At 40.9% G+C, this 24,493-nt stretch overlaps 1 protein-coding gene across 2 annotated transcripts in view; it reads left to right on the top strand.

The window, feature by feature from the left end:
• LRP5 (LDL receptor related protein 5) overlaps positions 1-24,493 on the top strand; it is a 159,293-nt gene that overhangs the window by 61,994 nt on the left and 72,806 nt on the right. For both annotated transcript variants that reach the window (XM_074585551.1, XM_074585550.1), the window contains exons 6-7: positions 13,115-13,511; positions 14,084-14,255. In XM_074585551.1, the coding sequence (XP_074441652.1) occupies positions 13,115-13,511; positions 14,084-14,255 (569 nt within the window). The remainder of the gene's footprint in view (positions 1-13,114; positions 13,512-14,083; positions 14,256-24,493) is intronic.

The raw sequence follows: 24,493 nt of genomic DNA, 5'->3' as shown, positions 1-24,493 counted from the left end.
AGCAAGGGCTATAAAAACGTAAATGATTTTCCGCAATAACTGAAAACAAGTAATTTGGCTGCAAAAGCAACAATATAGTAATGGTACATTAGCTTCTGTTTACCTCGGTATTATTACTGAACTGGGAAAAAGTAAACGCCTATACTCTGTGGACAGCTTTGTGAGCTTGATTCTATACTTGCAATCCTCGGTAACAGATTACTTCTATCAGGGCTCTCTTCCTAAAGGCTGCCTAAAAAAATTCAGCTGGTTAATATGTTAAGAACAAATGTCCGAGATTACATTTACTCCTACTAGTGACTTGCTTTAAGATTTGATAGAGGGGAAAGTATAGAGCAGAAATAAAGGAAATTTGGGCATTTGCATCCCTCTAAAGAGCAGGACCTATTAGATAGTGCAGCTGAATTCAGATACAGAAAATCCTCTGGTACAATGGCAAGCGTCTGCTTGGTCCCCTACATGGATAAATGATACTGTTTTGGTTGTTGACACATCTTTTTTCTTCTGTGACTTTTGGTTCTTTCTGGTTTCCTCTTCTCGGGTGCTTTTATATATATTTATACAGAAACAAGTGAGATTTTTAAAGGACCCTTTCAAGTTTAAATTTCTCATTCTTAAACCAGAGATAATCTTGAGGTGAGCTGATAGGTTGAGTGAAGTACACTGAAATGTGGTTTGTCCATTTCATGATAGTAGCGAAAAACTGGCCCTACTGAGAGCACAGGAAAGTAAGTCCCTGTAAATTTCCAGGGGACCAGGGATTGCATCCAAGATCCTCTCTGGATATTTTTTGATTCCCTTTAATAACCTTAAAGTGTTGTTTCTATTTAATAAAGATTAAATAAATTAATTGATAAAGAGAATCAGTATAGACTAATCCAGAGTTTCCAGTTAAGTAGATGAACTGCTAATTAGAGATTAACAGCCTATTTGCAAAAGGAGACATTTGTTATTTGGGATAATTGCTGTAATCAGCTCTTTCAAGTACCTGAAAAAACTTCTGCTGGCATTGTGTGAATGACCTAAAATAACAGTCGGGAGTCTTTTAGCGCTTGGAAGATGCTGGAAGAGAAATCTTGCATATCAGTAGATAAACTGATTATATTCCAGCATTGATTTGGGGCTCTTTTGTGAAGGAACACTCATGTCCTAATCTGTTTGTCATGAGGGAAATAAAAATAAACAGAAGGAAAACTTTATTTTCCCTTATTTCCTAAAACCTTGACAGCTGCCTAGATGCCTGTCTCTTGCCCTTGCCCACTCTGTGATTGAAATGCGACTGTGGAAAACCACGATCTTTTGGTTGCGAGATGCTTTGACTTCATAAGTGTCTTCTGTCCTGTGCCTGGTGTCTGACTGCCATAGGGAAATGTTATCCAGAAGTTCTGGAGGACTTTTTCCTCGTTTCCCCTCTCCCTACTCCACTCCCGAAGGTGTATCATGCTTCCTTTGCTTATCAAGGAATTGTCATTCTCATGTTTTTCCTTTGTTAGGCTGAGATGGGACTTTTTAAAGATTACTGTGATCCTTCTCTGAAGAAAGGATTTGTGTAATGGGCACCTCCCTCGATGCCTGCAGCCCCCTTAGTTCCCTAACCATAGCAGTGTCTTCCCTCCAGCCAGCAGATGATCTACTGAAAGGACTTGTGGGTGCTTTGCACCAGATGAGAGAGGAAGTTTGGATGACAGATCAAACGTACAAGTAGTCTACAGTGTTTCCTGTAAGGTGGAGAATTTTCCGGATCCCAGGCTATGAAAATGAGATGCAGTGGGTTGAATGAGGAAATGGCATTTCACTTGCTACACCTGGACCCGTGTTATACTGCCTACTCCAAACACATCCTATTGATTCTTTAGCACTAAAGCAATGGGCTGGGGGGTTATTTACTCAGTAAGAAATAGTACTATGTGGACCTATATTTCACTGCGATACCTTTGCAGTACGCCAGAAAGTGTTGTAAAAAGCGTCCAGCCATGGGTACCTGACAGTCTAGGAAATCTAGAGGCTACCTCTTCTATTTCTACTCCATTTCATAAAAATTTCATGAGTGGTTTTTTCCTTTCATTCATTCATGTGTAGATCTTGTTTATTTTGAGTCTGTTCTCCCTTTGCTTTTGTTAGTATGTTGTGCTTATGATTTTATTTGATCTGTATGAAAAGATTATATTAGTTTCTATTCATAGCAACTTCTGCCCTCCTGAATGGGGAGTACTTTGCGTAGCGACAAAATGAAATAGCCCTCATGTGGAAATGGCCTTGTTTATAATTTCATTGGATAAAAGCCATTAGAAACATGCTGCAAGGAAGAAACCTGGAGGGAGTGAGGAGCACTCTGGAAGGTCTGCCTTCATCTTCTAGCTCTGTTGTCAGTTTTTTTGCCGGGCTAGTGAATGAAACCCTCTTTTCGGGCGTCGATGCGTGTTTCAGATTGATGACTGCTTCCCAGGACTCTGAAACACTGTTTAGTTAGAGATGGTAACTAGCTCCCTTTGTGTGTGGTTAGGGTTGGGTTTTTTTGTGTGTATGCATGTGTATAAAAGAAAAAGCCACGCTCTCCTGTTTCAGCAGTATCGAGTCTGGATTGATTCCGGTTTTATGCAGGAGAACCACGCCCCGGGTCTGCACTGAAAAGGTTTATGTGTAAACTTTGTTATCTTGCATTCACCATGGGCTAGGTACATACACATGGAAAGTTACCAAGACCCAGTGATGACTTGTTAAGCTGCTGTAACTTGACTGCCTCTTTGAACATTGGGTGACCAAGCTCTATTTTACTGCACCAATGCAGCAACAGTGAGGTTGAGACGCTCCCTAGATTTGCAAACCCTAACTTACAGTTGTTTATAACTTTTTTCCGTGATGTTTACCCTTTGACAGCTGATTGTGTTAGCTCGGAATTGAATTTTCTGTGGCTCCATCGTACTTGGAACACAATAAATAATGCTTAAACTTCAAAGCATTATACAGCTATCAGCCTCAGAGGCGGCCTGTGGGATGTAGAGTATTTATTTCTGTTTGTGTAAAGGAGGACAGCAGTGCAGAGGAACTAATATGTTCAAGGGCTCTTGGTGAGCGGTAAACGCCTGCAATTAGAAGTCAACAGAAGTGGGATTGTAGAAGAACTGTTGTAAGTGATTTTCTGTTATTTTTTAAAAAAAATATATTAATTACGTATCTTGTTGGGTTGTAATGAGTTTTTGATGATCGTCTGGGTGTATTTGAAGGTGTCACAGCCAAAACTTTGTTTAACAGAAACTAGGTGGTAGAATGGCTGTCGCTTCTAAAGTCAGTGATTCCTTACTCTGAGCCCGCGGGGTTGTATATCTCCAGCAGAGAATAGGTGAATTCAAACTTTAAAGCCATGCTTTGCAAGGAAATACCGTAATCCAAGGACTGTACCCTTTTTCTAGTGGTGGGGATGTCTAACAGACTTTTTCTTGGCCCATTCTTTTTCCTATGGCTTACGATGAGCTGTTATTAAGAATTCTGTGCAAAGGGGTGTTCTTTTTTTTTGTTGTTGTTGTTAATAAAAAGTAGAAGCTGGGACTAGGATTTCTGTAAGCTAACATTCAGATTTAACACTAAACATTTCCAACTTTTTTTTCTCTTCCTTCAAAGCACATAGACAGACGTTGGGGATGGGGGAGTAAGACTTAGTTGTTCAATGCTTTGAGGTCTTTGGATGAAACTTCTGTATAAGGGCAGATTCTTTGCTTGATGCAGCGATAGCCAGACAATTGTGCTGATCTTTGATTCTGGTTACTACAAATGCAGTTACGACTGTTATCGTAATGCTATTTTGAGAAAGTCTTCATAAGAGTTACCTACTCCTCTGTCATTGGTAACTTTACAAAGCTTTGGGCTTGCAAGCGTAGTACTGGGTATGTACAAACTTAATGTGTCTCACAGAAGCTCAGTCCTAAATTAGAGTAGGGTAACTATGACTTCTGCGTTGCAACAGCTTCCTCTGGAAGAAATGTTACTTTTGTCTTAGTCAGCTGTTCTGTGCTAATGATCTTATCAGCCGCACAGTTTAATTAATATTAATTAATATTCTCCTTGTGGGGTTTTTTTAGTGGCTGTATGAATTTGTCAAAACTCTAAATGTTAGGGGTTCTTTTCTGGTTCAGGCAAAGTAGCTGTTAAAAGTCTGCTACTGAGATAATGGAAGAAACAGTAGACAATAGCTTTTCACTGTAACGCGCAGACAGATATGATGTAATTTATGAGTTACGTGAGTGCTCTGGTATTTCCTTTCTTTGTCACAAGTGTTAGTTTTCCTTATGCCTACTTACCTTTCAATTAAACCAAGTCCTGTCTGAATGTGGGCACTCAAAATATTCTTTCAAAGAAACCTTTCCTGTTTGTTTTTGGTGCGTTGCGTACTCCCACCGCACACCACTCTGGGTTTTAAATTGGTAAACCCGATGTGCGTTGCATCCTCTCCCCGGTCCGCAGTGTCATGTAGGAGGGTACGTCGCCAGCTTTTCCCAACCCGTCGCCATCACACAGTATGAAGCAGTGCTCTCTTCCTCTCAGACTGGAAGGTAAATAAAAAATAAAGACTTGAACTGGGATTCATAGTGCCGTTCATGTTGCAGCTGGCTCTGTTCAGATACCCAAGGAGAATGTATAACAAGAATTTCCATTTATTTCTAGGTGTTACCAAAGTTTGTTTCAACTCTTTAAATAGTTTTATTTTCTGTGGAAATTGAATAGCAGGCATGGGGTTTTACACAGTGTTGTTGATGTAATCCTCTCATAGTGAGTTAAAAAAAATTACAAAGAAATTAATGAAAATTAAAGAAAAATTACATCATTTTTCCTGTGGTGTGAAGAGTGGGTAATGCTAAACCCTTGTGCAAGATGTAATTGTTTTGAATGTTGGCAAGCTTATTAAACAGCACGGCAACACTGCCTATTTTCATACACTCCATACAGAATAATGAAGTTTTCTTCCCCACCCCCAACTTTTTGCCATACACTGAAACTTTGCCAGGTAATTCACTGTATTACAGCAACTAGCAAAAAAAAAAAAAAAATCCCTTGCTTTTCTGATAAATCTTTTTAGTTTATCAACAGTGCTGAGATAGCTGTACTCAAACAGCTCGTAAAAGAGTTGCCTGCAGTCAAAGTACTTCTAACGCACTCTTTTCAAAAAGCGCTTACTATTTTGTTCTTTGGAGAAGAGCTGAAAGCTTTCTCATTTTTTACAGTTTATCTGATTTATTTCCCCCCCCCCGCCAAATACAGAGATTTCCAAAGTTGCCTGTAAATAGACTGAGTCTCTACGTGCAGATGCATGCACATGCACATACATAAAACTGGGGGAAGAGTCCCACAATGGAGCATTGTTCTAGCCTAATTAGCAGACAGACAAATGGGAAAGGAATAGCACGGCGTTTTCTGGCATAGATTAGCAGAGGCAGCCACTGCAGTCTACATTTGTTTAGGTTGGGTGAATAAATTGGAGCATTTGTTACTGTATTATAGATGTCTTGTCACTTGTCAAATGTGAAGTGGGCCAAGGGAAGAATAAAAAAGGCTCTTGTCAGGCTGGTGAGATGGCCTGCTTCGCTGCTGTCAGCTCTGATTGCAGTTAATTTTGCAAATGGAATACAGTTGCCATTTCCAGCACTGAAGCATGAATTTTTGATAACGAGAGCACACACCAACCAAATCAAAGCAAACACTATACCTAGCATGGATATTAAAAATAACTGATTACTGGATATGCAAGGAAAGCATCACGTGTACGAGCAAAAAAAAGTCTCTTAACCTGCTTCTGTAGGATTTCTTGATTGCAAAGAGAGAATATAGTCTTCAGGGAGTGAGAATAACTGCCTTGGATGGTATTATTTTGTTTTCTGTTCTGTTTGGTTTTTTCAAATTCAGATATTGCTCTGCATGTTAACCAGAAGAGTTGTAGGCTTTTATGTTTTTAGACCTACCGAAAAGTTTAGTGGAAGGTCTGCAGAAAGCTTTTGCTGAATAAAAAAAGACTAGAGAAAAATAAGCAGTTCAAAGTTTAAACTAGTTGGAAAAATAAACCAACCATTTGAACTTGGATTTTTTAAAATGCTTTCTAAATGGAAACTTTAGAGGGACCTAATTCCTTCTGTTTTTCTGATCTATGATTTGCATAGAGGACTTTACATAAACTTCTGCTAGAGTGCTTGGTTGCTGCAATTGTGATGTTGGAATAGCTTGCATTCCCCACTCCCCCTAAAAAAGGCTTTTGTTCATTGTATGGTGTTATATACGACCATGTTATAACAGTTAGCAATTCTGCTGGGAATCTCTTAATCATGTGGTTACAGAAGTGACTGTGGTGAGAGAGGGTTTTGAAGATGAATTTAATTAAATAAATGCAGCAGCACTTTAGCACTAGGTAAATAGCTAGCTTTAATGTATAAGGCAGCTTCTAGGGTATCTAGGATAACACTAGGCAAGTCACAGCATAACACTTCTGTAGCCTTGAAAACATTCCTACCAACATTAATAATCAAAATACCTCCATGATACAGATAAAACTAATGAGCCAGACAAGCGTGTTTGTCCAGGTTTTTAGAGAGAACCAACGTCAAGTACTCATCTCTTAGTGATGTGCTCAGAGCCTGCTGCCAATTCTTTTTTCTCTAACAGAAATTTGTTAATAGAGTCAAATAGGGTTATAACCAACACCGTGATTTTAGACTGCGTTGTAATAAAAGCCAGGAGTTTTGCACCTATCAAAAATTACCCATGATAACAATCTTTTAACAACTTTCTAGTGGGGGACAGAATGCAGTGAGATAAGCTGTGATAACATTTTCTCTATTCACATGTTTTGTAATGTCCAAGGATGTAGATGTGTGTCTGTCAATAGTCTTGTTGTGTAATAATTTGACTTAATTTTAAGCATCGTTACAGTAGAAATTGCCAAGCAGCCAGAACTTTAAATTGGCCAGGTAGCTCGTTCCCCTTACTTTTTCCCATAAGTCTCAGATAGACATATGTTAGAAATTAGAAGAATTTCCCAAGAAGTATCCGGTTCAACTACCAATAAACTGTCCCAGTTGTCAACTGAAGGTTTTTTTTCTGGTCTGCTAGGTCGCTGGAGTAAAATTTTCTTCTCCCTGTTTGTTTTCAGCCGTGTACGTCCGTGGGACAGAACTGAGGTGGGGAATGTCTCTACAGTAGTGTTTGCCTGCAGAAAAAGCCAGAGCAGCTTGAATATGTCAGAAACAGGACTGGTTTTCTTACCTTTGCAAGAAGGTTGTAGTGATCATGTAGCTGCTTATTCAAGGGGTCCTGGCTCTCCTGTTCTAGGTCAAAATATTATTTTGTATGCGAGTGAATGATCATATGCACGGGTGAACATACGACAGAGCTGCATGAGATAAAATTGAGTCCGATCATTGCTGCTGTGAGGAATGGAGGACTGTTTTGGTATTGTGAATTTTAGAGTGGGTATTAGCAGTGTCTTTCAGCATCTCTAGGCATAATTTGGGCCTTAGCCCACTTCCTCTCTCTGGTACGTTCAACTCTGACCACGTTCATAGTGAACCAAGGTGAAGCTGCAGCCAGTTGTGTAAAGAGGCAAACATACGCGTTTGATTCTTATCTGTCTGTTTCCATGCAATGATGCTTGTAATGTTGGTCGTCTTAGAAATACATGTAATATCGGTAATTGCCGTGTTATCAGTTGCTAGGCATGTATTTGGTGCGCCTCTGCTTCACGCTACTCGCACTTTAGTATTATCATTGCAGGCACATTAATATAGTAGAAATTCAGAAGGACATGAAACTCGGAGTGCTGTGGGTGACTAAACAGCTGCAGCGCTGCTCAATTTTTGAGACAGTTGAGCTAAAATAATTCAAAATTAATTTATAATTTAAACTCTTTATGTGTCCGTAGAGCACTTGGATGACCAGATACATCCCCCTTCCCATGTTGAGCTTTAAGGCCTGAATTTTTACTTAATTTGCACTAAACAGGAGGTTTTATTTTGACTCCCACAAGTGACATGTTTCAGAAATATAGAAGCAAGACATGGAACTTTGTTACATGAGGTATTTGTTTCTACTGTAGTTAGTATGCTGTTGTAGCTTGCGCTCTGACCTCTGCAGTTACAGATCGGTGTCCTGGTTTGCAGATGCTCTCTCTAACAGTGTTTTTTTCCTTTGGCTACTATGGTGTAATTTTAATTTGCATTAGAAAATAAAATTAATTCTGTGTGTTTAAATGTATTAAAAAATAGGACCTTTTGGAAAATTTTTCCTGTAAAGAGACTCTGTGGTGGTGGACAATCTGTGCTGTTGGAGGTAATATGGAGGTAATATTAATCCATATATAATATGACCCAGGTTCCTTTTAATTTTTGCTGCTGTTGAGCAAAGCGCTGGACAAACCAGTGTCTGGTGACACTGTAAGTTCTTTGGAGACGGTAATGTCAGAAAAAAACAAGTATGTTTAATACTTAGCACCATGAGACTTGATACCAGTTAAGTACTTCTAACAAAATGTCAACAAAAATAAGTTAATGAAACAAGAGATCTAAAAGCCTTTCTGTTTGAACAGGCTCCATAAAAATATCATTTTTAACACTGCATGGATCAGTTTTGAATACAGCCCTTTTACTATTTTTGAGATCCTCTGTTTCTGCTTAAAGTTGATTCTTTCCATATTATGTTGGTTTTACCCGTTTTCTAATCCGGAGATGTCAGTGTAGCCTTTAGACTGCTGTTCCTGGGGTAATCATTGATGTAGAGAGCAAGAACAGCATCACAGATTCTGGATGGCTTTTGTTAGAATCATACACTGGTTTGGGTTCGAAGGGACCTAAAGATCAAAGTCCCTGGCATGTCCAGGGACACTTTCAACTAGACCAGGTTGCTCAAATCCCCATCCAACCTGGCCTTGAACACCGCCAGGAATGGGACATCCACAACTTCCCTCAGCAGCCTGTTCCAGTGTCTCACCACCCTCATAGTGAAAGATTTCTTCCTAATATGTAATCTACCCTCTTTCAGTTTAAAACCATTACTCCTTGTCCTATCACTACACTCCCTGATAGAGACCCTCTCTCCAGCTTTCCTGTAGGCCCCCTTTAGGTACTGGAAGGCAGCTATAAGGTCTCCCCGGAGCCTTCTCTTCTCCAGGCTGAACACCCCCAACTCTCAGCCTGTCCTCACAGGAGAGGTGCTCCATTCCTCTGATCATCTTTGTGGCCCTCCTCTGGACTCACTCCAACAAGTCCATGTCCTTCTTGTGATGAGGACTCCAAAGCTGGACGCAGTACTCCAGGTGGAGTCTCACCAGAGTGGAGTAGAGGGGGAGAATCACCTCCCTCGACCTGCTGCCCATGCTTCTTTTGATGCGGCCCAAGATGCAGTTGGTTTTCTGGGCTGCAAATGCACATTGCCAGCTCCTGTTGAACTTCTCATCAACCAACACCCCCAAGTTCTTCTCCTCAGGGCTGCTCTCAATGTATTCTCCACCCAGCCTGTATTTATACTTGGGATTGCCTCACCCCAGGTGCACCTTGGCCTTGTTGAACTTCATGAGGTTAGCACGGGCCCACCTCTCAAGCCCGTCCAGTTCCCTCTGGATGTCATCGCTGCCCTCCAGTGTGTTGACCACTCCACACAGCTTGGTGTTGTTAGTGAACTTGCTGAGGGTGCACTCAATCCCACTGTCCATGTTGCAGACAAAGATGTTAAATAGTGCTGGTCTGAGTACCGACCTCTGAGGAACGCCACTGATCACTGGTCTCCACTTGGAGAGGCATTGACCGCAAGCCTTTGAGTGCAGCCATCCAGCCGGTTCCTTATATACCGAGTGGCCCATCTGTCAAATCCATGTCTCTCCAATTTAGAGACAAGGATATTTGTTCACAGATAGCTTTTTAAAATAGCTATCCGGGAACTGTCTCACATTTGATGTACTCTGAAGCAGTTACAGTGAAGTAGTTGACAGTGTCACCTTTAGTTCATGCTGTTTGCCATTATATGCAGTTAATCTCTCAAAGATGATTTGTTGGAATATATATCTAGCAAAGAGGCACGCTGGAAGAGGAGGTATAAGCTATCTATTGGACTTCTGTCCACCATGGTCTTTTTTAAGAAAACAGTCGATTGATGTATTTTTCACTAATCAGGAAGTAAACCAAAATGTTTAAGCATAATGTAAAATATCAAATACTGGTTTAGGTATCCCATTATTTTTGTTTAGTAAAGGTGCTAAAATCTAGGAGATTCATAAAGCTTTTGAAAATGAATACTCTTGCTAGCAGTGCCTTCTAAGGATTGGTGATGCATGTTGTTCCCTTAACAGAAGGAAACTTGAAAAAACAGAATGGTTTGAGCCGGAATGGCCACTGAAACGAATGGCAGATGCTCTTTCACCTCTCTCCCTTCAGAGGAGGGAGAGGAGGAAGAGAGAGAAAGAGACTTAGGAGTTTAGAAAAGAAACTATATTACTTTAATGAAAATATTAATAAAATAATAAAAAGAAAATAATGAAAAAATATATAATATATACAAAACTGTATCAAGTTCCCAGGATGATGACCACATCACCAGTAGGCACTGGGAAGGTCCAGACTGGACTCAGTGATGGGTGGGAACTGGATTCCAGATCTGGATTCAGTAATGCCGGGATCAGGGTCAAAGGCAGGCGAACAGAGAGAGTCCTTCTTGGACGCCGGCCACTGCAGAAAGAGAAAGCTGACCCTTTGATCCCTCAGCTTTTATACTGAGCACGATGCAGATGGGATGGAATGGAATACCCTGTTGGTCAGTTTTGGGTCACCCGTCCTGTCGGCTCCTCCCCACAGGTGTGGCCCCTCTACGTTTTTCTGCTTTTGACCCTCCATATACCAAAGTGGGCTGACCTTGGTTGTTATAGCAATAAATATAAGTAAGAGCCTCTCTGCGTACCACCCCTTGGAATAAATTAGAAACAATCAGATCTTATTACTCTGAGAGCGGACGCTGTCGGAAAAAACATGCTGTTAATTTCAGAGAGTTCAGTTAGTTAGAAGAGGCTTAGCTGCAAAGTAAAAATACCAAACAGAAAATTGTTTCTGTTTTACCTCAAACCAGGACACGGGCTTACCTAAGGAGGCAATGGAGGAAGGAAGTCTTATAAGTTGTGTGGTCACCTGGGGCAGTTCCCATCTGAACTTGGGCAACAGGTTACTAGTTTTGCTCTGTCCAGAGAAGGGAGCAGAAGCTTCAAGCATAACAAACACTCTTACTGAAAAGCTGTTTTCATTTTGCAACCTTTGAAGTTAGAGAATCTCTATTAAGGAAATTTGATGGTAGTCATCTCTCTTGCTTTGCTGTCACGAATGTATGGGCTTTCCCTCCCTTTTTCTCCATGTGGTTTTTGAGCTTCGAGTTATTGTTGCTTTCCTTCTACCCAAGCCTTCCTTCAAAGTTTGTCGGTGCCACTGATTCTGTAGTTATCAAACCTTGTCAGCATATGCTGACTGGAAGAAGCATTCTTGCTGGAGTCGCTCCCCATGCCAGCACAAGTGCTTGTGGAGCTGTGCAGTGAACCGGTCTGGTTGTTAACTGAGGCTGATGGCTTTATTTCTGTTGAGTTAGTTTTCGTTTGGGTCAGCTCTTTAAAGTGGTTTGCAACACACAGCCATTCTGTGCTTGCATGTGAGAAGGGATGATACAGAAGTGAGAACAAGCAGCCCATGGCAAGGAGAAGGACACCACCACTTCATTCAGGAACTGTGGTGACTTGAGGTGATTCAGAGTGCATATCGAACTGTGGCCTCTGTGCTGTGTAGCAAACCTGTTTGGGTGATGTTGCAACACTGCTTTTCTAGATGCTTTCCTTTTATTATACGCTTGCAGCCTGAGCACTGTTTCTTTTCAGAGCTTCTGAGAAACTATTTTGAGACTAAGCTCTGATTTCCAAACGCAAAAGCAAACAGCAGCACAATCCAGCTCCCAAAGTGAATGTGAATTTTGTTCTGATGTGCAATAGATTAAACTTCTGAGTCTCCAGAACTCCATGTGCATGCCTAGGTGAGAATTACTTCTGAAAGAATATTCTCATGAGGATTTGAATTTCTGTTCTTCTTAGCAGGCTCGAAAGATACGTGTCCCATGTTGGCTGTTTTCATTCAGTCTGGGCTGTTGGTTACCACCTCCTGCTGGTGTTTGCTGGTCTGGATGAAATGCGACAAGTGATTTTTGTTCTGGTTTCCAGTTCTCTGGAATTTTGCTAAACGACTAAAAACTCCTTGTCAGTTTCCAGACTACAGAGCATTGTTTTATTAACAGAGTAGGAAAAAGACACTCTTTTTGTGCTGAAGCGTGCATGGGTGAATGCAGGGAAAATGTGTTAAGCCGCTGGATGTTTTACTGTCTGTCCTGTTTTTGTACTGATGAGGGAAGTTGCCAAAAAGACGACACTGAAGATGCCATTTGTCTTTGAAATGCGCTCCAGGTTGTTGTTTGTCACCCTTTCCACAAGCAGTGAAACTTTGCAGTGGCGAGGAAGAAGAGAGGAGAAAAAAGAACAACAGTCCTTTTGCCTTAAAATTATTTTTGCATCAACTTTTGTCCAGATGAGAAATCCTTGCTGTAGTTGCGACTTGCTTTCTTGTTGGGTTGTCCCAAGCAAATCGTTAGTGTAATTTGTTTACAAAATGCTCCAGTTTCCTGTTAGCCCTTGTCATTTATTGTGTACGGCTTGTGTGTGAAAACCATGTCTAATGGACTGATACAGCTAGTGGGAAGTTTGGCTGAGGTGAGGAATTCTGTGTAATGTGATGAAATATTTAGACCTACTCCCACCAAATTACTTTTTTTTTTTTTTTTTTTTAGATTCTAGATAGAGATTGCTGTGTTCCGTTTTAGTTTAGGAGGCAGTGAGAAAGACGCTGTCATTGTGAAATAAGAGTGCCAGCACAAGTAGGTAGTTGAGAACTGATTAGGAATAACTCCCTGCTCAGACAAGTTTGTATTTCAATGGAAGTTTTATGTCCTTCTTTAAGGAAATCTCTTCTTATTATAAGGATAGTGGTAGTTCACAGCCTGCTGTGCTGTATTGACTTGTTCACATCAATAGCAAAGGAAATAATACCATGAATGGTTTTCTCCCCAGGTGCTGAAGAAGTCTTGCTGCTCGCTAGAAGGACTGACTTGAGGAGGATTTCCCTGGACATGCCAGATTTCACTGACATTATTCTGCAGATAGACAATATCAGACATGCAATTGCCATCGACTACGATCCTGTGGAGGGCTACATCTACTGGACTGATGATGATGTCCGGGCAATTCGTCGGGCCTATCTTGATGGCTCTGGAGCACAGACTCTGGTTACCACAGAAATCAACCATCCAGATGGTATTGCTGTGGATTGGGTGGCGAGGAACCTGTACTGGACTGATACTGGAACAGACCGCATTGAAGTGACCCGGTTGAATGGGACATCAAGAAAGATCCTTATCTCAGAAAACCTAGATGAACCTCGAGCAATAGTGCTCAATCCTGTAATGGGGTAAGTTTTGTGTTTATTCATAGTCCTGTGATAGGTCTTTGGGTCCAGTTTATGGTCTCCCGAAAATGAAAATCTGCAAATTGCGAGATGATGCGTGTGTTATTTGTCAAATGTTCTCAAAATAACTCTTTTTAATACTGTGTAGTGTTCTTCAGTAAACCTATATACATTGTGTGTTTGGTTGAATTTTCTTTTCTCTGCATCTTCAGTATTAGAGGTGTGAAAGAATTGGGCCACTGCACGTTTTCAATCGTTTAATTTACTTAATGCTCAAACTTCATATAGTCATTGCTGATTACAGTTCAAGTTGGCTTGTTTGCTACAGTTGGGAAAGCAGAAAGTTAGTAGGTTCCATTCAAGGCCAGGCTTGGTGAGGCTCTGAGCAACCTGATCTAGTTACAGATGTCCCTGCTTACTGCAGGGGGGTTGGACTAGATGATCTTTAAAGGTCCCTTCCAACCCAACACATTCTGTGATTCTGTGATTCTATTCCTTCAAAAGCAGGACAGATCTTGACACTTTTTTGTTTTGCGTTTTATGTGCATTGACTGTTTCCCCTCTATTTTTTACAGCTACATGTATTGGACGGACTGGGGTGAAAGCCCGAAGATAGAATGTGCTTATTTGGATGGCTCAGAAAGGCGAGTTCTGGTGAATACGTCCCTAGGTTGGCCTAATGGCTTGGCACTGGATCTTGAAAAAGACAAGCTTTACTGGGGAGATGCAAAAACAGATAAAATTGAGGTGAGTTATAGAGCCATACTTGGGTGCATTCTTAGAAAACAAGTGCTGTTCTCATGTGCCACTTTATGTCCTGCATACATTTATCCATTTTTTGAGGAGTCTGTTGTTTCATTAATATTAACATGATATTTAGCATAACAATACATATTTGAGAAGAAAGGAAACACATTCATGTGGTTCAGAAAAGTTTTGCAAGAACTGTTGTGTTTGTTATGTCTACATTGCTACAAGTGCAATTTAATTGCTTGAAATCTCAGGTTTTACCTGAGGCTTTTGCAACAAATTGGGACACTCAGGTACAACCTCTTTAAAAGATGTTTTGACTTGCCTGTGGTGCTTGGATGCTAGTAGTATCTAAAATTGCTGCATGTGAAAGACTTCATGCAACGTTCGTCTACAGGAGAAGGTGGATGTGGGGGCCCTAGAGCGCCATATTTCAGGACCTTAATGATTACGTGGTGTCCAGATGTATGGACAAGAAGTAATTTTTAATGTACTGCCTGCTTTGAAAACAGCATAGGCGTGTTCTACCTCTGGATCTGAGGAGGGGAAATCCTCTTCGCAATGATGTATAAACATTTATGACAATATTTAGTATTTCTTAATTGTTGAAAGAATGTCTGATAGAACACAGTGTGATTCCCTTATGCCCTGCCTTTCTTTGGAAAGAATTTTCTTAAAAATGCAGAAAAACCATCCTGTCTATCTATTGCTCAAATGCTAGACAAAATTGGACAAATTATCTGCTCATTTGTTATGATGTGCTCCCAGGAGTAAGGTAGTGAAGTGTCTCTGGAGATTCACTGCTTTAAATTTAAAATACAGTCAAAGCAGGCGTCTGTACTGGTCTAGTCGTGGACACTGACAGTTGCACTGGGGAGGCCCGAGATGTTTCAAGAGACATTCTCCTAAAGGAGATGCCTTTTCCCCCATTGTTTTTGCATTATAATCCCATGATTAAATCTTAATCTAAACGAATATTTGTGCTGCCACAGAAGAGAAATGAGTCTTAGGTATCACTGCAGAGAACTGAGTCTTAAAGTAGTTTCACTCAGAGCAGAAGGTGATAAATGAAATTACTGAAAGAGTTAGAATGAAGGTTTGGGGCAAGGTCTTTTTGGGCTTCTGGGTGTGCGTTCGTGAGATTCTGAGGTTTCAGTGAATTATTAACAACAGTATTCGACTGAGAGGAAACTGAGCAAATTGGTAGAGCTTGATAATATTGTGATGTAGAAGGGCACATGGCTTTTGTGTAATCTAGAAATACTGATGAACATTTTTGTTGTGGGTGTGCTCACGGAGTTGCTGAAGACCTGTATGTAGTAGTGGGCTAACTTGCACGAGTGTGTTCATTTAATTTGAGACAGATGAGGATATGGATAGATAATATGGATATAGCCAGACGTTGTGAAGAAGTCTCAAACAGTTGCTTAGGATCCTGTTGTGTTCCCCACCACCCTCAATGCTTAGTTTCTAAATAAAATAGTTGTTTAAGAAGCGTGTCTGGTTACTGACCACTTGTGCTCATATTTCTAAGAAGGAAAAATTGGATTTTGAACCTCAATCTAAAGTTGTTATAGTAGGTTATGATTAACACAAGGGTTTGGATGACAGCATGAGATGTGACCTGAGATCAGGCAAATTCAAAAATGCCTACTCTGTTATCGTTAGAACATTAGATTTGTCAGCCAGACAAATCAGGTAACTGGTGGCCATAGGTCCCTTGACCCGGTTGTGGTACGTTGTTAGTATGACATAGTTGTTTATCTTCCACAAAGATGCCAGAAGAACAGTTTGAAAATTAAAGGTGCTGAATAATTAGCTCTGAGTATTTTAATTTGAAAAGGGATTTCTGCAGGGAATTTGAATTGGCTTCAAAGTAAGACAGGGGAATAACTAGCTAATTGAAATCAATTCATAAAAGTAGTTATCAAACCGGAATGTAAGAGTAAACACTCAAAAAAAAAAAAAAAGTTTTTTCTCTTTAAAGCAATAATTAAACATTTTCTTACTATGGTATAAGCTAGTTTGCTGAAGTCATGTTTTGGCTACACTGTTACAACAGTCTATTTCTGTACCAATGCCCAAGAAAAGCAATATAGAAATTTTTCCCTTGCTCATGGCCTCTAAAGTCAATTGAGATTTCATGTTTTTTGGGGGAGTAGCATATGCAGCATTTTTAGATAAACAAATTTTGAGGAATGACTGTGCCCTCTAAAGGTTTTGCCCTCAGGAAGAGGGGGAGCCAGACAGTCTGCTAGCTCCAGAAGGGTAACTTCAGTGTTTGGTGGTAGTTAAGTACTGGGCTCGATGACTATCAGAGGGGTCCTGTCTCCCCCTTACCTTTCAGCCTTCACGACAAGGAATGTTCCAGATGCCACCTTTTATAGCAGGGACTGTAGTTGTGCAATGTGTTTCATGGGTTTAAGCGCTCTATTTGGTCTGTCTCACTTCATTGTAAGGCAGCAAAGCCAGGGAAACTGTTTGGTTTGGCATCAAAGTTTAGGAAAATCGGAGAAGCCAAAGTAAGGGCTTTTTATTCCCTCAGTTTTTCTTTTGCTTATTATACTTGCTTTTTGTGGTTCTCTTCTATTTGCAAAAATAGAGAGAAGAGGGTGGTTCACTTGGTCTTGCAAACAGAAGATACTCTTTACGTGAAGTGGATTGTGACATTGGTAGATACATTGATTCCTATATATTGTGCAACCCCGTTTTAATTGTTAGCACAGAGAGTGAAATCTCAATCCTCCTAGCAATGGATTCCACATTTTCTTAGATTAAATAAAACAGGTGTAAATATTCTCATTTTAAGTCTTCCCCCCTCCCCCACCCCTTTTTTCTGGACTGGCAGGAGTTAAAACGGCACTGGCATGTTGTCAGTAGACATTAGATGTCTGTTGCAGAACTTTCATTAGAAAAAAATTTTCAATTTCCATTTTGGAATACGTGCCAGGCACTTTGTGTATTCTGCTCATTTGGGAAAGAGTTGTGTAACTTAACCAGTCACTGACACAGCTCAGATACTGGCCAGTTTGAGATTGGTCTCTAATAGAGCTTCTTTTCATTAATGCTCCTCTACAAGATGAAGAAAGTGCACTAAGGAAATATTTTAGAATAGAAGCAAATTGATCCAAGGGATTGTATTCCACATTTATTGTTCATCTTGCTATATTTGTAACCTAACAGCGCTTTCCTGCAAGATTTCGGTGTTTGAGAGGTTCTGTCGATACTCTAGATTTTCCCAGTGAGCAATAGTTTGTGCTACTCTGCTGGCTCCAGCCCACCTGAAGCCTCTCTCTGTGGTGTATGTGGTGGGGCATTTCCACTTTTACTTGTTCTCGAAGTTATTCAGCATAAACTCATTCTCTCATGCATATGTTCCGTTGCCAAGAGCGTGCCATTTAAGTGGCTTGCCAGTGCAGCTGGTGTCTCAGTGGTGTGTTCTGTGTCTGTGTATGGCTGCTGCATCCGCAGCTTGTCAGAAACAAAACCCAGCTGACTGCAAGTTGAGGATACGCATTTATATTTTATACTGGGATACATGGAAGGGCTACAGAGATGATTAGGGGACTGGAACACCTCTCTTATGAAGAAAGGCTGAGGGATTTGGGTCTCTTCAGTCTGGAAAAAAGACGGCTGAGGGGGGATCTTATCAACGCTTATAAATACTTAAAGGGTGGGTGTCAGGAGGATGGGGCCAGGCTCTTTTCAGTGGTGTCTGGGGACAGGACAAGAGGGAATGGGCACAAACTTGAGCATAGGAAGTTCCACCTAAACATGAGGAGGAACTTCTTTACTTTGAGGGTGGCAGAGCACTGGCACAGGCTGCCCAGAGAGGTGGTGGAGTCTCCAACTCTGGAGACATTCAAAACCCGCCTGGACGCGTTCCTGTGCAGCCTGCTCTGGGTGACCCTGCTCTGGCAGGGGGGTTGGACTAGATGATCTCCAGAGGTGCCTTCCAACCCCTACCACTCTGTGATTCTGTGATCTAGTTGGGTATTAGGATTTTTCTTTTTCCCAGGAAACACTTAAAACTACCTTAAGCACGTTACTAGATAAATGTAGTTTATTTTAACACCTAAAACCGGCATATATGGGATAGTAGATAGTAAGCTGTAACTCTATTTTGTAACTCATTAGGGAAAAAAAAAAAAAGAAAGTTGATGAAGGTTTGAGTGGTTTGCTCTGTGGCTACATGGCAAGGAGAGAGTTCTTGCTTAATCTAAAATGACATTCGGATTTATGTTGAGTGCTCCTGAAGGAGGAAGACTTCAGCCAACTGGAGGGCCCCTACGCGTTTCAGAAAGTGGCACTCTGCAGCTGTGCTCCGCTGCAGAAGGCAAAGAAGGTGGCAGGTGGATCACAGCGTGCTGCCTTGTACGTGCTGAAGATGGGAGGCCAAAGAGCTGTTAGACAGTAATGGAGAGGGACGATGGCTGGGCCAGTATGTTGCTCTTCGTTGGAGTAGCTGACCGTTAAGGCGCATCCTCTAATTCCATCGCCTTCTTTTCAGAGCAATTAGTTTCTCCCGGGCTTTTGCAGTGCTGTCACTTGGCAGTTTTCTCATCTAAAAACTGCGGTCCCAGATTTGCTGGAGCAACTGGGAATTTTCCAGAGACCAAAGATCTGTGAAAGGTGTAAGGTAAAGGAGAAAGTTCCCATCTCCACTGTTTTCCACTATCCATCTGGTTTCACCTGCCGCAGAATGTCCCAGCTCACTGTGCAGAAGTTGCAAAATAGAATAAACAGAAACCATTATCTCTACTACTCTGCAGAGCATGGTTGGACTTAAAGGCTGTCGGGAAAGAAGTAGTATTAAGACTGATGCCCAATAATGTAAAAAGTGCACTCTGTAGGCTTTTCTGTAGCTTTCTGAGAAACTGCTTGTAGATGAGAATTGCTTTCGTCACATAGCATGCCTTCAGCTGCTTTTCATGTAGCAAAAAATGAGTGAATATAGCTTGTGCATATTTGTGCCTATCTCTGCTTGGTATTCTGTTCTGGTTTCTGGTATTTTAGATCTGCAGGGATCTTACTCTCCCTGGGAAGGCCTGTTCGTATACAAAGTTTTTAAACAGTGACTGAACTTTGTACAGCTTGGAAATTTGATAAGCTGAAGACATCTGTCCTATTTTTGCTGGACCTCGGGTTTGAAATGTACGATAAAAGTCTCTGGTTTGTTTCTTGTTTGTTTGTTTGTTTTGGGGGTGGTTTTGTTTGGTTTTGGTAACACATTTTGACATTACTTTTGGGTGCGCTCTTCCACAGTTTAGAAAAGAAACGCTGCAAAGCTGTTAAGGGTCCCAAGCAGCGCCCTGTACCAGGAGAGTGTGTTCTTACTTGTGCCTGTAAAACTTCACGGGGTGAAAACAGCAGTTCCCCTTTCCTGGCCCAAACCCCCTTTCCTAACCTCCCCATCTGCAGCATTCAGCTGCAACACAAAGGGCCCAGTCACTTTGCAGGCAGTTTGCATCCTGAAGAAACCATTTGGCAAGGCTTGTCAAAATTTTGTGTGACAGGAGCCTATGGGGCTTTCGCTGCAAATTTGGCACCCTGTGGTAACATTGTTCCCAGCTTTTAAATTTTACTTTCTTTTTTTTTTTTTTTTAAATTAGTTTGTCAAAGTGTACAGCCAGGAAAAATATATAGCAAATTTTGAGTCGTGTCCGTTGAAATCATGTGTTTGTCTGCCCGGCTTCAGCTACGAGTGAGGGGCATGGATTAATCCAACTGAACTCTGGATTTTACTGACGGTGAAAAGGTACCTTCCAGGAGCAAACAGCAGATTAATAAGGATTACAGGGTTCCAGCAGAGAGAGAAGTAAAGACCCAATGGCATCCACGTGTAGAGTTTCCTAATTCTCCTTAAAAACAATTTTGTGGTTAGCCAGGTTTTGCCATGTATTATTTCTTCAGCATTTGCTTAAAGTGCCTAGGGTATAATTGCATAATGAGCAATTACTGAATTCTCAGGTGGCTGTTATTATGTATGCATTTTACTTAAGTTTGTGCAATATTCTTGGAATAAATGTTATGCAGACTATCCCTTCTGGCAGCTTCCCCTCATTCCCACCCCCGTCCCCTCTATTGACAAATGTCCTTCATTTGTCTTTACAGAAGACTCATAATTACGTACAGTAATTCTTTGCAAGTTTGTAGGGTCTTTAAGTCTAAAGCGTAAGTCAGCGCCAGATGACAATCCTGGATTTCGCCGAAAAATTTTTCCAAGATGCAGTTAAGTGGGCTGTCCTTGAAATTTAAGGGAACAATCTTTATAATGAGTTTGTTGTTGATTGCATTCTGCATAAATAGTGTAAAATGACATTTGGAACAATTTGCTAGTTAAATGGGAGTAGGCTTTGCAGAAGTCAGTTGTACTGGGAAGAAAAATTAACAACTAAACTGATTTAAGGCTGCTTTTTCTAAAGAAGTGCAAGTGTACTTCACATATTACACTTTGTTTTCCAGTCATTTGACGTAAAAAATGCAACATTTAATTTATAAATTTTCTCATAACCGATACTTTTGTGTGTGTGTTTTTCTTTGCATTGGCATTTTGCAGGGAAGGGTGAAAAAGACTATGTAGTATAATAAACTGCTTGGGAGATATTCTGGACTGATTTATTGAAGCAGACAAATCTCATAGAGAGCACAACTAATTTAAACTTATCACCACATGCTAATTAGATACAAAAAACTCAAAGCATCATTTTTCTATAAATATGAGTCTATTACAGAAGACCTACTTTATTTATGTTAATGTAAACAATCCCTACACTGCATATTTGTGTTAATGAGTGAGAACAGAAAAGTGAAATGGATATAGAAATACGAAATCCAGGATCTCCTTGGTCTAAAGAATAGATACCAGTCTAAGTACACGGCTGTAGTACTAAAATCACGTAAACTGATGATAGTGAGGGAGCCTGAATTAAAGTGATTTTTTTTGAAACTTCTCAGTGACATCTGATTTGACTTAGAACTGTGGCAGAGAAATGCCAGCTAATGTAATTGTTACAAATAAGTTATTAATTGAAGCTTATACTATGTTCCCTAGATGAAGTGTATGTACACTATATCCTATACTTTTTGCTTCAGATACATTTATAAATTGCATCCTTTCTAGATGCAAGTGCTGCATATTTAAAGTGATACAGATCATATTATATTGACGTATGTATTAGTGTTGAATAGCACATGTCAGAATTGGGCTAGCAAACCGTGTATACGTCCCAGCTGTTCCTATAGCTCTGTTCAGCAGGGTATTCCTGCAACCTGGGCTGCTCCTTCGAGTGCTGCTGTTGTGCCACTTCTGGTTTTTTCTTTTTGCAACGTAGTACTCTCCTGCCTGGGATTAAGCTGTGTTGTTGGGAGAGTGACATGTGTGTGTGTTTGTGGCCATTGGGTATGTTTTTTTTTTTTTGTTGGAGGCTGTATTATGTGGCTTGGGAGCATTAAATATGATGGTTTTATTAGTTTTAAATAGCTGTCAGGTCTCTGTGTTGCTATGTGTTTTACTTGAAGAACCGGCAAGTACGAACGCTGTTGTAGGTGGATGGGTTTTTTCGTTTTACTTGAAGGGAGCTGCTCAGCAAACATTATTGCATCAGAGCTATATTTGTAGCAGCGTCCAAAGACCTGGTGTATAGCTAACCATGTTTTAAGATTCTGAAGGAGAATAATCTATACAAGTGAGCTTGGGACCAAATTTTTACCAGCAGCCAGATAGTCATTGTAGAATAGATAGGAGGAGTCATTTGGAGGAAGGACTATCTTAAAATGTTGTCGCAGGGTTCTGGCAGTTCTTGGACTTTGTTAAAAGTGATGACAAATCAGTTATGATTGCTTTTCCCAGAGGGACATTGCTGGGATGGAACATAACATAGGCTTTCTGGGTGGGAAGAGAGATGTATCTTTGACTGCAGTGCTTTAACGATGACAATTAGAAATATCTGTGGAGAGTTGCATAAAAAATAAACCAGATTCTCACTAATTCTACGAAATTATATAAAGCCTATTGGCGCTCCTTCAGTGAAAAGGGAGCGTGCACCTTTAGGAAGAAGCAGAAGGAAACCTGGCAGCTAGGGGAAGAGGGTCTTTTATTCTCTCCTCTTCAGGAATCCACACTCTCTCATCTTCTTGTTGGGTGTGTTTTGTTTGCGCCATCAGACTCAGCACCAGATTTGGAGTCAAGAATAAGCACCTTAGTTCAGACTGGCAGGGACGTTAGTGGAGTCTCAGCTTCCTCTGCTGAAAGAATCTGGTGTTTTGTGGTCAGGCATATTTGTAATGATCTTTCGTAATTATTTTGCTACTGTAGAAATGATGTTGCAGTTGGTGCAGCCTCATACACACCAGCCTGTAGTGGGGAACAGAGCCTGCTGAGATGAAATGCAATGATCTGTAATGTTCGGCAGGTCAGACCGCTGACTGATTTCACATCCTAATGGTTTCTTATGAATTTAAACCCTTCTGGCTGTGTTACATGTTTCTAAATCCTGAACCCTGGTTCAGGATTTCCTGGTGTGAGACTACTTCTTTCTGGAACACAGAAATATAGCCAGCCTCTACCTGCTAACACAATGTCCGTATCCTGTTTAGGAGCATAGCACCTTCTAGCTCCACACTTCTGATTACACAAGTTTTCCGTATTCTGCTTACTATTTAATTAGGAATTTTGTTATTTTATACCTTCCACTACATGAGCTTTGTTTACTTTTAAGAGGACTGTTACCAAGCGTGGGAGCTGCTGAAGGAAGTCAGGTCCTGGTTAACAAAATTTTGCTTTTGCTGATCAGAATGCAAGTGTCACACCTTTCTGCTCTAAGCTACGTAGTAAGGAGGTGTTCACAGAGCAGAGGGACTCATTGACCAAATGGAAGAAGATTAACTTATCAAGGTGGATTCACTCCTGTCCCTTTTCTGAGTTAGCTACCAGGTGAACTTGTGTATTTGCCCTGACCAAGAGGAAGGTATGACAGTGTTGAAAAGGAAAGTGTTAGGTATAAAGGACACATCCAAACTTTTGCCAGTTCCATCACTTCAGTAGTGCTCTTGGAGATACATAAAATTTTCCATTCTTCAGCAGTCTTAAAACTTTTTCGGTTGTTCGGGATGGGATGGGATGGGTTGGGATGGGATGGGATAGGGGCTGCCTCTGCAGGTGGATGGTGACCTAGCTTCAGTTAGTCTTGTCTTCCTCACCTTTTGGCTGAAATGCAGCAACCCAGTAGACAGGGGTGTGGAGGCTTCAGTCCTCAAGGCTTTGCCATGAGGTCCATTTTGAGGTCCAGTGTCCTGGACCGAAAACATTGTACTGTGTCTCCTCAGCAGCATGTGGTGCCGTGAGCACATTCTTAGTTCTCTAAGCTAAGATTTCCCAGATAACTTCAAATCAAATTCAAGACTTCAGTTCTTTTCTTTATGGTCTGGGCCATGCATGTGGAAAAGGCAGCTACGCGTCTGAAGTGAAGACTGCTGTCTGGGGTACTGTGGAGCATAAATGGATTTTCCACAATAAAGGTGAATGTTTTCTGTAGTAAAGAGAATTTTTTTTCTTAAGGGTTGTGCTGAGGTACTAGATTAACCTCCCCTTCTCCCCCCTTTTCCCAATTTCCAGGAATTAAAAAAGAGCAAAAAGTTCAGTACTGAGTGCAAGGTTCCAAGTGCAAGGTTCATATTAGCTGACCGTGCCTTCAGCATCATAAATAACCAAAAATGATCATCTGTCAAGGAGCAGAGCAAAACCAGCCTTGCAGCAAAACCCCATTGTGTGGAAGCAGTTGCAGCGTGGGCTTCTTGTCCCAAGTAGAGGATACAGGAGATGATGCAGCCTGTGATAGTCATGCCACTTAATGCACTAGTAGAAAAATCTCAAATAATCATACAATGGTTAGAGTTGGAAGAGACCTTAAAGATCATCTAGTTCCAACCCCCCTGCCCTGGGCAGGGACACCTCCCACTAGACCACATTGTTCAAAGCCCCAGAATAATGATTTGATTGAATGACCCTCCATAGGACGCTCTTCATCGGAGATTCTCCAAAACTTTTATTGCCCAGCTTGATAACTGTATCCGTTAACTTCAAAGTGAAAAATCTACAAATACTGGCACCTGCCAGTTCAGATACTCCTTCGAGTCTTTCCACAGTGGAATCTGTACCAGTATGAACTTAAATTTCATCTGCAAGCATGTATGATGTATTAGGGTTGCTGTATAGTCATAAAGACCTTTAAATC

Source organism: Larus michahellis, chromosome 4 (genome assembly GCF_964199755.1).
Source record: "Larus michahellis chromosome 4, bLarMic1.1, whole genome shotgun sequence".
Classification (NCBI taxonomy): Eukaryota; Metazoa; Chordata; class Aves; order Charadriiformes; family Laridae; genus Larus; species Larus michahellis.
Note: the sequence above shows the minus strand (reverse complement) of the source record. Positions and strands in the feature narration are given on the sequence as shown.